Source organism: Notothenia rossii, assembly GCF_949606895.1.
Source record: "Notothenia rossii genome assembly, chromosome: 4".
Lineage (NCBI taxonomy): Eukaryota > Metazoa > Chordata > Actinopteri > Perciformes > Nototheniidae > Notothenia > Notothenia rossii.
This window is the reverse complement of record NC_136902.1, coordinates 70,708,534-70,723,733: the sequence shown is the minus strand read 5'-3', so window position 1 is coordinate 70,723,733 and position 15,200 is coordinate 70,708,534. Positions and strand designations below refer to the sequence as shown.

At 43.6% G+C, this 15,200-nt stretch overlaps 1 protein-coding gene across 2 annotated transcripts in view; it reads left to right on the top strand.

The window, feature by feature from the left end:
- nbeab (neurobeachin b) overlaps positions 1-15,200 on the top strand; it is a 196,152-nt gene that overhangs the window by 176,445 nt on the left and 4,507 nt on the right. For both annotated transcript variants that reach the window (XM_079676160.1, XM_079676159.1), the window contains 10 exons: positions 808-960; positions 3,279-3,446; positions 7,898-7,987; positions 8,907-9,084; positions 10,017-10,088; positions 10,206-10,361; positions 11,003-11,173; positions 13,948-14,049; positions 14,390-14,586; positions 14,943-15,094. In XM_079676160.1, coding sequence (XP_079532286.1) covers positions 808-960; positions 3,279-3,446; positions 7,898-7,987; positions 8,907-9,084; positions 10,017-10,088; positions 10,206-10,361; positions 11,003-11,173; positions 13,948-14,049; positions 14,390-14,586; positions 14,943-15,094 — 1,439 coding nt within the window. The remainder of the gene's footprint in view (positions 1-807; positions 961-3,278; positions 3,447-7,897; positions 7,988-8,906; positions 9,085-10,016; positions 10,089-10,205; positions 10,362-11,002; positions 11,174-13,947; positions 14,050-14,389; positions 14,587-14,942; positions 15,095-15,200) is intronic.

Below are 15,200 nucleotides of genomic sequence, written 5' to 3'. Positions count from 1 at the left end.
CATGTTCTTTCTTCATCCAGGACAGTAATATGCCTACTTCTTAGAGTCAACTGCCATAAGGCTTTGTGAAAGCTGTATTTTAGGAACAATAGAAGAAGAAGAAAAATAATAAGCAAATGGGTTTGTGTGAGAGTTTCTAACAGCTTCTGTATTTGACTCAGGAAAAAAAAACACCTTTAATGTTCATGTTAGTAGATTGCTTATCTCAAGCAAGTCTCCTCAGGTTCATGTACATAACATATATAAACGGTTGCTTGGAAGGTTAGACATTAGGAGCTTAGTGTTTTAAAAATGTTAAAATACCAGCAGGGCCATTCAAGCCAGGAGAAATCTCTTTTAGGATAGTCTTGTCTCAAACAGGTCAATATTTGCTCTCTTCTTTAATGTATGAAATCACACCAGGCTTTGTGTCGGGGGCTCTTTTAGCACGCTGACTTCCCCTCCACTGCAAGGTCCTGACCCCATCACAAGAGCCCAGAGCCCAGGGAGAAAAACCCAACTCTGTTCCAGTTTCATTTAACACACCTAACACCCCTGCCTGGAATAACTGGACTAGCACCTCTCACCGCCTTCTCGTGGCCCTGCTGTTAAGTTTGTTTGTGTTACCTTTCCCCTTGAATTCTCACTTCATCTCAGTGGGATACAGAGCCTTTTTTCTCTGTTTTTCATGGCTCCGTCCTCACATGTGTTATTTCGTGCACTTTGCTGAATCGCTGGGCGATAATACGGTGAACATGATGGGATTAGACGTTGTGGTCTTGTCAGTGAGCTGTTGAATATGAATCTCTCACTACCTTTGAAACACAGGAACTGATTCCTGAGTTCTACTACCTCCCAGAGATGTTTGTCAACAGCAACGGCTACCACCTGGGAATGAGGGAGGACAGGACCATGGTTTATGACGTGGACCTGCCAGCCTGGGCCAAGAAGCCTGAAGACTTGGTTAGGATCAATAGGATGGTAAGCTTTTCTGCTTTTCTATCTCTGCCAATAGAAAATAAAAAAAGAGAAATAAATACTGCACTATTTGCAATTTTTATGTCAGTAAAAAGCAGTAAAATGATGACTGTTGCATTTATAGTTATCCTTTATTTGATTTGGAATTTTATATATGGCCTTATTATATTTTTGTGTCAATCCTCATATGACACACTTCATCATACAGCATTATTTTCTTTGGTGTATTTCTTCATGACTGAATACTTACTAAAAACATTCTGTACTACCATACTGAGAATCTACAATAAGTCAGCAGTATTTTTAAAACAATTTCTTTACTCTCAGCTTTTCTGCCTCTGTATCACGGCATCAAATAAATCAATGTTATAATCTTCCCTCTAACCTTCCCATGCATCTGTGTCTCCTTGTCTTATTCATGAAGCATCTCATAACGTGCACCGCTCAATACTAACACTGTACCCCTGACCCCAGTGATGTCACTAAAGGACAGCACTGAGGGCAAGTTTGCCCTATAGTGTTACCTTCAGTAATGCCGGGCCTCATCCCTTTGGCGTGCAGGGCCCTTTCAGTGTCCATGTGTGTAAGCGTCTGCGTGTGCACGTTCAATACAGACAGCCTATCAACATGTGGTCCACACAACTCCCAGCAGGTTTCAGGAGCAGCACGGGGAAAGAAATAAAGAAAGATCTAACCCATCTCTTTCTGTCGGATAAACTCTGTTCTCCTTTTACTCTGGAAACACTTACTGTAGAAACTCAACAGCTAAACTCTATACTCTTGATGAATGGCCATTGCATGTTTTTAAAGTACTGATACATTTGAACATATATCAAATTGAGGGGAAGGCTAATTGGTTTGAAGATTGCATACCCAAAAATGCTTTGTATACATTTCTTCATATTTTAAGATTCACGAAGGAGCCCTTGTGAACTGACACATCACATATTACAAAGAAACTCTCTATCATACTAATTCAGGCTTAATGACTAGTTTCTTCTGAAAAGCACATACACTTTAATAAGGTAGACAAAAAGACACCTGAGTTCATGGGCCACCATCTCTTTCGACCAGAGGTAGAAAGAGGCTCTGGGAACATACTTGACCTTTTCAGCTGGAGTGACAGAGCTGGGCTGGTCTTATGGAGGTGACCTTTCCCCGTGCTCTGCCCACGCTGCCTGCTCGGGCTCTATCGGGCTTGTGTACTGGCAGAGTGGGGGCGGGGGGGGAGGCCTGGAGTTGTTATGGGCATGTCTGCATCTCTAAAACAAGGAAAGGGAATGACTGAAAAAAAGATGCACTGTGGATATTTTCCCACCGTTGAAGAATACATCGTGATTTTGCCTTGCACTGTTACATTCACAGACTAGTGCATTCACACACCCAGAAAATCATAGTCCTCTGCCTCCATTTTTTTGTCTTTCTTTTGTTCTGTTCTCCCACTAGCCCACACTCTTGCTTCATCTATTATTTCATTTCTGTCAGTGAATCTCTCCCCCTGCCTGCCCCTCTGTCTCACTCTTCCTCTTTTTCCCCCTTCCCTCCTTTCCTTTCTCCCTCCCTCCCTCCCACTTCCCATTTTTGCATGTGCCACTTTCAATTGAAGTGATATGCCCTGTGGCAAACTCTGCCTCTGTGTGCTCGAGCAGGCTTTGTTGGTAATGGCTGTTATTCCTGACGCAAGGGGAGGAGTGTAAATTCCTCCAGCAAAGCCTTACACCAGCATGCATGGGAATTATATTGTACTGTATTGTGGAACAATACATCAAACCCCCAACGCACGGCCTCCATAGGTTATTTATAATAATTATCAGCCTTAAATCCTATGCTGAATCTCTCACCAACACTCCCACAAGAAATCAAGTCTCCCTTTTCACTCTCACAAGTAATGTATCATTGTTGCCTCTGCAGATGGTTTTACAGTAAATTGGATCCCTGTTAGTATTGAACCACTTTCTTTGCCTCAATACAAATGTAGTCGGTTGGTATTTTAGGTAGGCAGAGAAATGTAATATGAGAGTCTTGTCTTGTTAGCTGATTACATCAAAAGGTGGGTTGCAGCTTTTGTAATAGTTATTAGCAGTAAAACAGGTTACATATTTATCTTTATTAAACCTGAGCTGTTTTCTCTTGCAGTACTCCAGTACTATTAGTGTTGAGAGTTTTAATGTGATGCAATGCCCTGGTAGGTCAACTGAGTACAGTGAAGTTGGCTTTGTTGTGGTCAGTGTTGTGTGGAAGTAGAATGTGTGTTGTGTCTTTTTGCCCATGTGCTGCTGGGATGCCTCTCACCTCTAATTGCCCCCGTTCTCCTCTCACAGGCCCTGGAAAGCGAGTTTGTGTCATGTCAGCTGCATCAGTGGATTGACCTTATTTTCGGCTACAAGCAGCGAGGCCCGGAAGCAGTGCGTGCCCTCAACGTCTTTCACTACCTGACTTACGAGAACTCCGTCAAGCTGGACAGTATCACTGACCCTTTGCTCAGAGAGGTAAGGCAGACACACATCGCCATGGAGACAAAGCCCCTCCCCCCTCTCTCTTCCCCACCAGAGGCACAGCTTCCTTTCTCTATTTGTCCTGGCATGTGTTAGAGCTCCGGGAGCATTCATATCACGCATCTGTCAATCAATTATTGTGTCACGCAAATGTAACCCGTGAGAGAATTTGGCAGAGCTGCTGACTCATCATCCTGTTTTGGGATTAGTGTCATTTTGTGATGAACCGGGTTATTAATTTCCTCTCTCTCTCAGATAAACAGTAATTTTTTCATATCTGTCCACATTATTCATAGATCCTCTTAACATCACATCGTGGGCTTTTTTTCTTTCACATGCTGAATATACTGTATGTTGTTCGCTATAAACAGATCAATAAATCTGACTGAGCTCTATGATCAATCAACAGGGGTCACGCAGTCAATATGTGAGGGAGTGAATCCTCTTGTTCTTCAGCAATTAATTGAATATCTATTAGCTCGGCCGTACTACTCGTGAATAGCTTAATTGCGCAGAGGCGAAAGGGGACCAGAGACTGCAGCAGCTGGCATGCATTGTGGTACTTTCAGTTTGAGCTTGTCTCCTCCTGTGATATCCACCATCTGCTGTCTGCAAAACAAGTCATTTATATACTGTCACTTCCAGGGGCGCCTTTATTTATCAAGTGACCACTATGCAAATCACCTGCAGAAGATGTGGCTGATCTAATTACCAAACCATATTGTGAAAGGTTTGTTTTCCACCATTTCCAGGAAGATTTAGGTGATGCTTTCTTTATTTATCATATATCAGGTTGAGGGGATTTTAGCCCTCTTCTCCCCACCTACTGTTACCCTGAGAGACAGTACTGTTGGTTAGTTAGTTGCACATTAGGGTCCCTGCTACTCAAACTCTCTAATTGTACCCAGCTGATGTCATTGCTATTGTGACATGTGATTGTATTTGTGCTAGAGAGAGAAACGGTCTCAGATAATTGCAACTGATCTGGTGCTCATGTGATGAGCACTAATTGAGTCGAGCTTTCATACCTTCAATCGTGTTTCTCATTCCAGATGGATTCCTCCTCCTGTAACATAAAGTAAAACCTTGTATATGTGAACCACCTATATTTTTAAATACTAAAACATTGCAGTTTCCTGAATATGCACTATGAAGAAGTCTTGTTAAAAAGATTAACATTTCAAAGCAGGTAATTGTAATTATACAGTAGAATTGAAAATTAAAAGATCTAATATTTGTCCAATATTCAATTGTATTGTATTACTTTAGATGGATATTTGTTTTACAGCCTGTATTGTGTACAGTATTTCTTTAGGCTGATCAGATTACATCAGTTTGACTATACTTTGATCACCTGCTATGCAATACATTAAGTTGAGTTTCCTGCACAGAATGGGATCATTAAGGTAATTTAGTAGGCAATTTCCTACAATATTTATTGTGGCATTATTCACAATATGATCTACCTCTCCTTTTATCTGGCCCAGGCCAGGTCCGGGCTGATTCAGTGAGGTGGAGCATGGAAAAGTGCCCAATGAATGTCTTGCTAAGACCTGCCCAAATGTGAAGATTGACTCCAGGGTATTGATTCATTCTGGGCCTGACAGGTGAAACTGCAGATCTGGCATTAGTCATAACAATTAAGGCATTTGAAAAGTCAATAAATTGGAGGTCATGAGGGATCATTTCCGCCCGTGTGTCAGATGGAAATGATGACTCCGGCGGGCCTCTGGATGAGGGCACGGTGACAGCTCCACTGGGCACACCGCAGAAACAGCGGTCCTTCTATGTGATGCTACTCCTGACAGCCTTCTCTTATGGAAAAACATGACAGCAGCCCCTTGAATCAAACCCTGCTGTGTCACTCAGAAGTAAACAAATTATTCATCAGTGGGACTCCATTCTTCCTCCGCTGCCACCGCCCCCTCTGATTTGACAAAGACAACAAAGTGTGCTACGGCTCGCAAATGAAGGGTTTGAAGAAGCTGAGATATATTTAAATAGATTTCACCTTGATATTCTCATAGTGAAGGGACTCAAGTGTTTAAATGCTTGACCTTTATGATAAAAAAAACTCCCTTCATATGTTTAACATAGAATAGGATTCAGTGTGTATTGTCACAGATGATAACTGCATTAGAAACAATCACCTACTAGTGAACATATTGTTTGGGACATTTCTGCTCCCACTATACAATAGTGCACATGTCAACTCCCAAGCTGTCAATCAAAAAACGCCCTCAGGCTAATTCTCCGTTAGTACTTAACAATTTAAATAACTCCGAGTAGGATTATACTAAAACATTGGCAAATAAAGGATGAGCAGCAGTTTCTTTACTGAGCACAGCCTCACTATACTAGGTAGTTGGGTCTGTATGGTTGCTGTGCTGCTTTGTTTCTGTTTTTGTAATTATTTCGATGCTACCTCAAAGCCAGAAGTACTTAATGAAAACAATTTGTCAAAGGGTGAAAGCTTCATATTTGTAGTTGCCATGTGATCTCAGGTGTCGTGAGTCAGCATGATCCCACGCTGCTTAGCAGGTCACTGCAAGGCCGTGTTTGCATTCTGTCTGACAGAGCTGTTGTGTTTCTGCGTTGCATGAGTGCACTGGAGGATGCTGTTGGGGATCATCCTCCATGGAGTCTCTCTGTCACCAGTCTGGGAACCAGGCAGCAGATAGAGAGCGGAGCAGCTACTCACCTCCGAAGCCTTTTGCTCATGCCAAAATCGGATGCAAACAAAGTCACACAGACAGACATGCAGACACAGTGTGTTATGATGGATGTTTGGTGCTCACCCAAGCAAGGTGGTTGTTGCTGTGGGGGGAAGATCATCCAGATGGCTTTGGCAATAAGTGTCACTTATCAGCCAAAAAGCAGAGCCTGAAGTGACTTAAACTAATGAACTGCCTGTTAAGTGCTCTCCATCTCAGGCTGAGGTAGAGATACGTTTCTGACATACCTCACAGAGGATTACTGTCCAAGCTCCTCAGAGATATTGACATATTTTGATCATCTAGTGGAGGAACATGTTCTTGAGTTAACCTTTAACAAGTCCTACACCCCTTAGCCCGACAGACACAAAAACACAGACAAATCTTCCTCCCCGCACTCTGGGAACCATCTTTGGGCGTCAAAGTTGTCTGAGACTACAGAAGTGGGATATGCAGCAGCCCAGCGGTATTAAATCATCACAAGAAATGTGGTGATGTTTTGCACATGGCCTCCTCAGCCTTTCTGATCTTAGTATCACGTTTCGTTATTTGAATAGACATTGTGACCTTCACCCTAAACCCTAACCTTAAATAGCCATCATTTCAGATGCTTATTACTTGAAAGACTGCGCTGTAAAGATCACTGACTAGCACTTAATGGTTGCCAAATGGGCTCAGCAACTCACATGAAACTTTCACTGCTGTGCCACAGCTCCTTTTTTGGTGCTGTGGAAGATAGGAAGTGACCAGGGGGTGTTGGGGGCGACTGCTTGGCTTGCAGGTGGCCTGTCCTTATTCAGTATCACCTCCGAACTTCCCTAGCCACATCTCCCTCTGTGGCATGTGCTACCCAATAGCTCATTTTGATAGTGAGTTGTGTGTACAGGCGAAGAAAATGAGGGCTAGTCACCCCGGCAGTCAGAAGGGCGGGCGAGGGGCTGAGCGATGTATCTTCCATTGTGCACAGTGGCAGTGACGGACATCTACAAGCTCCCCTCTGATGGTGGAAGTGGCTCCAGTCACATCAATCACTCCCATCGAGTGCCCCACTTTCAGTCAAGCTCAGCAGCTCTTCCTGCTTGTTTTTTCCTCACTTACGGATGGCAGGGGAGATATTTGTCCTTTAAATGGAAGTTATCTTCCTATAATAGTAAAAGCTTGATTCTTCCTATGTGTCTTTTTGTTTGTCACTTCTTTTTCCTTTCTTTTCCTTCTTAGTCTCAAGCATCCATTCTCCCTTTTCTCCCCATAAATCATCCCTCATCAAGGAACCCGGTGCCAAATTACCTTGGTCTGCTGTGTGATTGTGTGCTTCTGTTGCAAACGTATGTGTGTGTACATGGACATGCTTTTCTCCTTTGTTTCAAACACAATAACATCTAAAAGCAAGCCGGCCTGCTGCAGTCCTAGCTGCATGTCACTCCAGGTTAACGTTTATGCAGCGGGGGCCCCTGCGCCTGGAAATGGGAATGGTTAACTGAAGCATGTTAATAGGAAAAGGCTTGTCTCTTCCATACTAACACTTGGATGACTCTGCAGGCTGAGGGGGGGAGGGGGAGCACCCAGGCGGATTGGGAGTGCTCCCCTCTCCCTTTACCTCCCCCTTTTCTCAGAAGCACGGCTGAGTTAGGATTTGCTTGCATTGTCAAGTAACGCATTGACCCATCACTTTGATGCATATTGATTGTGACAGCCGCTCTCTCTCTCCCTCTCCCTCCCTCTCTCCCGCAGGCCACAGAGGCACAGATCCAGAGCATTGGACAGACGCCATCTCAGTTGCTTATTGAGCCACATCCTCCACGCAGCTCCGCCATGCACCTGGTGAGAGCAATGAGCATTCTGGGAAAATTCCCTGCACCTCTGGTGGTGGTGTGTGTGAAAGAGGATGTGTGGACCTTTGGTGGTGTGGGTTTTTGGGCCTGTGTGTGAACAAAATGAATCTCCCTGATTTCTTATTTCTACCCATTTCCTTTAATTCAATCTGTTGTGCTGACAAAAAAATGACGTTTCAGAAATCTAACATGTAGGTCACAGACACGCAATTTGACAACAATCCTCAGTTCCAGTTATCTGCACTGTTTCTAACTGTTACTGCCACCTAGCAGTGTGGTGTAAAGGGAAGAGTGCTCCCTGCTGGCCCAGTTGTTTCCTCTTTCTGCTGTAAGCTGCTCTTCCCTGTCTAATCCATGTAATAGCCAGCCTAGCCCTCATTATCCCCACATGGCTATCCCTGTTTCTCTCTCCCTTCAAGAAGCTTTGTAAGGCAGATCCCTTTGAGACCTTTTAGTTCAATTTCCTACTTTTTTCACCAGAATGTTTTCATCAAAGATGAGAGCTGAAACTGGTTTAAAAATACTAGTATTGTCACGATCCCTATTTCTTCCATCGCTTTAACTCCTGCTCCACATGTGGTTCCAACTATTGTTGTAAGGGTTGAGCTGAAAATCATAGTTGTGAAATAAGTACATCTTTAAAAACGTATGTAGTCTCTTTCATTGCTTCTTCTTTGTTGACCAAACTCAATCTGTCTGATACATGTGTATGCACCCTCACTTGAATGCAGCTCTCCTCTGTGTCTGAACCTGGATCTAGCTCCAACCTTTTTCTAATTGCCTAAATACAAACCTTTCCTCCCATCTTTTCATACTTTCATCTTCTTATCTCTTCCTGCTCCATTCTCTTCCTCCTCATCTCCCTCTATCACATCCCTTTACACTCTGTATTTTCTTTTCTTCCACAGAGTCCTCTTATGTTCAAAGACCAGATGCAGCAGGATGTCATCATGGTGTTGAAGTTTCCATCCAATTCTCCTGTAACGCATGTGGCCGCCAACACCCTGCCCCATCTTACCATCCCGGCTGTAGTCACAGTTACCTGCAGCCGTGTATTTGCTGTCAACCGATGGCACAACACCGTCGGTGAGTGAATCTCAGCACACATTCAAACATACACACATGTTTACCTGATAACAAAATATAAAAAGTGCCACACCACATGTGATACTTACCACAGCAGCCGCCCTGTAAAATCACTTCATCACCGTCACACACAAACCTGCCCACCACTCATAATAGAGCTGTAGCCAGCTGGCTATGTGAGAGGCGAGCACCTCCTAGGTAAGCTGACCATGAGTGTTTCCACATGTTCCTTTTCAGACATGTGTGAACAACACAACCCACAGAGCCCCTCCCTGGGAATCAGCCTCACCTCAGGGTCAGAGGGCCAAAGCAATGGTTACTTGGAAATTAGGCCGCAACTGCACCACATTCTCCTCACACGTCCCCATCTGTCACTGCAGAGACACTCTGAGCTCCGGAGCAAAGAGTCCGCACTGTGTGGCTGCTAAGGCTGCTCCCACACTAATGAACACAGCTGCAGCACCCTCGCCATCCTGTCGGAGAGGAGGGAAATGTGGTTTGGCTTTTCAGAATAATGATGATAATAAGGGCTCCATATTTTCAGGCATGTTGCTGTGTTAAAACTGGCCCCAAATACAAATTGCATGGATAAAATGTCTCTATTTTAGTTTGACACAAAATGAAATCCCAGTAAGACGGATGGGAATATCTCTGATAGACCTTATGAAGGTTGTGTGTCTGTGTGTGTGTGTGTGTGTGTGTGTGTGTGTGTGTGTGTGTGTGTGTGTGTGTGTGTGTGTGTGTGTGTGTGTGTGTGTGTGTGTGTGTGTGTGTGTGTGTGTGTGTGTGTGTGTGTGTGTGTGTGTGTGTGTGTGTGTGTGTGTGTGTGTGTGTGTGTGTGTGTGTGTGTGTGTGTAAGAATGCACATGTGCAGACTCACAGGTGAGAAACCTCAATGATTCATTTCTGTATGCCTCCATGCTTGAATCCAGGTCTCCGAGGAGCACCGGGCTACTCTCTTGAGCAGGCCCATCACCTTCCTATAGAGATGGATTCTCTGGTTGGTGAGTAAGCTTCCTGGATTTAAATGGAAAGTACAGCATCAAACAAAATAGACCATTGGCTTTAATATCTATTTTATCTTTGAGGGTCTGAGTTCTGTTCATCCTTTTTTCCCCCAGCCAACAATACAGGAAGCAACAAGCGTCAGATCACAGATCTAGTGGACCAGAGCATCCAAATCACCACGCACTGTTTCGTGGTGACAGCTGACAACCGTTACATACTGGTGTGTGGCTTCTGGGACAAGAGCTTTCGTGTGTACTCCTCAGAGACAGGTAGGTTACAGTGTAAACTCTATTTGCTATAGAGGTGTGCACCGATGTGTGGAGGACTGAGCGCTATGATGGGAAAATACAGTATTGTCCCGGTTTCCTGTCGACAAGCCTTGTAGAGAAACTAATGACTACACTGTTATACATTTGAACACACTGATACATCAAAAAGTTACTTCTCCTGCTTATTTCCTATCCATTGGTGATGATTCAGAAAGAGCAAGATGAACATATTGGTAACACACACGTTTAATTATATAAATGACTATTACTGCAGCTTGACAGGTGGCATTTACCTAATTGCTTCCAAACTTTGGGGTTACGAAAACACAAGAGGTCAAGCGGATCGTAAGGATGAGGACAAAATCTGTTTATTTTTCTTTTCACATAAGAAATACTGCATGCTTTCACCCTTTCTATCATAAAATCTTTTATGTATTAAAAACCGAGTGGATCTTGTGGTCTCTTTTAAGAGATCACAAGATAAAAAGGCTGGGAACCAATGAATTAACCACATTTGAGATATTTCTTCCACTGCTTCCTTTCTCATCATAGGCTTTGAAAACACAGCCGGTAGTCATTTTGCCATGTTGCATTTGAGGAACTTTTGACACTGAAAACATGTTTGTACATCATTTCTTCAGGCAAGCTGACCCAGATAGTTTTTGGACACTGGGACGTGGTGACATGTCTGGCCAGATCCGAGTCTTACATCGGGGGAGACTGCTACATCGTCTCTGGGTCCAGGGACGCTACGCTGCTGCTGTGGTATTGGAGCGGACGGCACCATATTATTGGCGACAACCCCAATAACAGTGAGTATGCATGTGCTCACACATGAACACGTGTAAAGTAGCATCGCCCTCTGGACAAAGTTACAGGAATCCTCACAATGTTTAATACTTTACCAATAAAATATACTCATTGTAAAAGTGTAGAAAAAAGGTGCATGAGTTCATTGCTAGTATTTTCAACAAGTTGTATAGGAAGCACAAGCCTTTGATCATCACTGGAGAAAAAGGAATTCTCCCCTAGAAATAAAATAATGATAAGAGACAGGGAGAGGGTAATTTATCTGCACTGTAGCTGTGATATATTAGTGTGATTTATTGCATTGAGCTGTGCTTCTTTCAAGTAGAGGACTCCAGATGTCTTGGCATTCAAAATGGTAGACCCCAGTGTGTGATTTCTGCTGCTCAGTTCATTTAGTTGCTCATTCCCACTGATTGTCTGTGTTCAAAACAATCCATCAGGGTAGGGGGAAACAGACAGTACAGTACAAGTGAGTAGCACCATATATGGTGAGGAATAGAAATGTGAGAGGAGGTAGAGTTTTTGTTTTATTTGTAGATGACAATTCATTGAGTGTATGTGTGTACGGGGGGTGGGGTGTTAGAAGATCTTGTGTTTCCAATTGTCACAGATTCTGGGAGCTCCGTATTAGATGCGAGTGTTCTCTAATTAACTTCACTGAGGCTCAGACAGTTAATTAAGAATTTCAGCTTGGTTGCCTCCAATTAGCAAGGGGCAATAGCACTGGTGTTCCTGCAGCAGGGAAACAGTATTCCCCTGATATTCACACTTCTACTGCCTACAATGCACCTTCAACGGACACAATGGAAAAAGCCACGTTACTAATCTGAAGAAACAAAAGACAGGATGTGTTTTCACTGAAACAAATTACCTACAATCTTTTCTCAATATCTCATCAGTTAAGCACGATGTCAGGGACACTGTGGAGCCAACAGTTAATAATCGAGCTTTGTTCAAGAATGCAGAGTTTGGGAACTTGGAGAAGAACAAGGGTAGTGTAGGAAAATGTCTGTATTTTTTTATCCAGGAAGCTCCCACTGTAATACAAAATAGTGTCTAGCAGGGGGTCCTGGTCAGAATCAGCTCACTTTGTAAACTGTATGTTTGACAATAAGCATTATACAAATCTCTACAGCTGGCAAACATCAATCATCCTCAAATATACCTGGCTTTTCACAGGATCATCAGGGATAAACCACTGACGCCCTTTAATATCTTTACACTTGAAGCCCTCAAATAAATGTCATCGCGACAAAATCAATTTCTTCCATCGCTTATCCGCTATTTCATTGAACAATCGTTTCCACGAGTCCCATTCTCGAGATTTCATGCCTATTATATTTTCTATAATGCCGGTTGAAGGTTGTGTGAATATGTAGTAGCAGCAGCCCTCCGGATCACTGCGTCCTCATCAGATGTGGAGGGCCAAAGAAATTGATTTCACCCGCGCCCCAAAAGGCTGCATGTGTCTTAAATGTGTAATAATTAAAATAACTTCCAGCTCAATCATGGCCCTGCCTCTCAGATCCAGCCCATCACACCGGTGCCAGGGATATTTGCACCGGGTAATTGTGGTGGCTGACTTCGACTCGTCCCCAGGGCTAGGAGAGGGTGGGGGGGGGGGTACGCAGTGCAGGCTGATTGAATCTTTTGTCGGGTAGGTGAGCTGCACAAGGTCCCTTTTTCCCCCTGGAGGCCTTTTCTGACACTTGTCCTATTCAGCTCCCCTCAGCAGAGGATGCTGGACTGACAGCCCGGCTCAGGTCCTGGTCTCTGAGGGGCCGCGCTGCATCGATCACAGTCCGGCTCTCTGCCCCACTACTGCTGCAGAGGGGGGGAGGAGGGGAGCAGTCTGAAACATGTCCACATCATCTATCAGGACTTTACTGTCATCCAGGTGGAGAGAGGAACTTTCACTGAATCAGCTGAACTTTGAGTCATGTGGGACACCAAATGCAACTTAATGTTATGGCACTAGTGTTCTGAATAGTGGTGCATTTAACAAACTGTGGTTGAATTAATTTACTTTTTAAATAATTGTAAAATATTGTATTAATTACAATTTAGAAAAAAGTATTCAGAAAAGTTTTCCAAATAAACCGAAATGTGACTCCCTAAAGCCTTATTAACCCATAATGTCCTATCTACCCCTTCACTAATGGTTAAATGCGTTTAATACTTACATGTAATTGTAAATATAAATTTAGGACAGTTTCTCTGCTTTCCATTGACTTTATTCCATCTGAACTTCTTCCTCTGTTGTTAAATACAGATCATTACCACTGATTTGATTATTTTAGTGGCGTCTCCAAACTAAAAACGACTCCTAAGACACAGCAGCATCACAGAATATGAAGTGGGGTTCATTCTGTATTGGTGATCAGTGCTTTTGAAAAACAAGACTTGAGGTCAGCTGTGGGTGCCGTGAAACTCCCCTCACTAACCTCTCCCCCGGCCGTCATCAATCATACGACACACGGAATGAAATCAAGTGGCTCGGCTGCCATCGGCGGGCATCCCTGAATTTACATGACAATTCAGAGGGACCGCCCTGGTAGCAGATGTGTGTCACATCCACTGGGCTTGTGTTTATTTGATTTTATTGCCTGATGAAGGTGTGGCGGTTCTGCAGACCATTGCAGAGCATTTCCAATTCAGAAATGGAGCACCAGTGAATTTAGATGGCCTATTCAGGGATTCATTGTTTTCAATCTCAGACTTCAAATGTCAACAATTAAACCAAGTAATGTATTATATTGTCTCTCTTGTTTTTTAGGTGACTACCCAGCTCCACGAGCAGTTTTGACGGGTCATGACCAAGAAGTAGTGTGTGTGGCAGTGTGCGCAGAGCTGGGCCTGGTCATCAGCGGAGCCAAAGGTCAGTGTGCTCTCTGTCTCACTTTTAAGGTCACTGTCATCAGAGAGGAAACAGGAAGTCAGGATCACTCGCGCTTGAGCTTACTTGTATACTGTTGGTTACAAGTCTATTGCCAACACGCATAACAGACAGACATTTATTTAAAAGATCCCTCTAGACCAGCATTTTTACCCTGATGAACGACATGCAAATGCCTGACGGAAAAAGCTAAGACCAGGAATCTCTGTACGTTATGCTTTTAAAACTGTAAAAACAACATTGTATGTATTTTCTAGAAGACAGAATACTAGATGTTTTACATGAGCAGTTGGCTCACACTTGTCTGTTTTCTCTTTGGCAGAGGGCCCATGTCTGGTCCACACCATCACAGGGGACCTGCTGCGGGCTCTGGAGGGGCCAGAGTACTATCAGTGCCCACGGCTTATCTCAGTATCCAGTGAGGGCCACTGCATCATATACTACGAGAGGGGCCGCTTCTGCAACTTCAGCATTAATGGAAAACTGCTGGCACAGATGGAGGTCAATGATTCCACCAGGGTAAGCTGACTGTAGACACCACTACAATCCACTTGAGATGCTTCTTTGTTTATCTGCAGTCTAAGATACTTCAACTCTGTGCAGTGATTGCTTGGTGTTTTGACTTTCGGTAAGATATGTGCAACAGGATGTTTACTGATGGCTACCAACTGATTTTGAGATTTCATATTATTTAAAAAAATCTATCGACAATTGTAAATCTTTAATTTGCAGTCTTGGCTGCTGCACATCATTCTCATACTGTACTTCCACAATCTCAAATGGGGTCTTTGTTTCATGTAATAAAATACATTTGCGAAGGAGGGACAATAAAATAAGTCACAAGTCAGATGTAGATACCCTCCTTTCTACGGCAGGCTATTCTCCTGAGCAGTGATGGCCACAACCTGGTGACAGGTGGAGATAACGGCGTGGTGGAGGTGTGGCAGGCCTGTGACTTCAAACAGCTCTACGTCTACCCCGGCTGTGATGCTGGCGTCCGAGCCATGGACCTGTCACATGATCAAAGGTCAGAGCAAACATTTGTATGGTAGATAAATGTTGAGGCTACAGAGACAACGTATACAGAAAGCCATCTTGATGAATTGTCTTCCACACGTCACAGTTTTTCATTC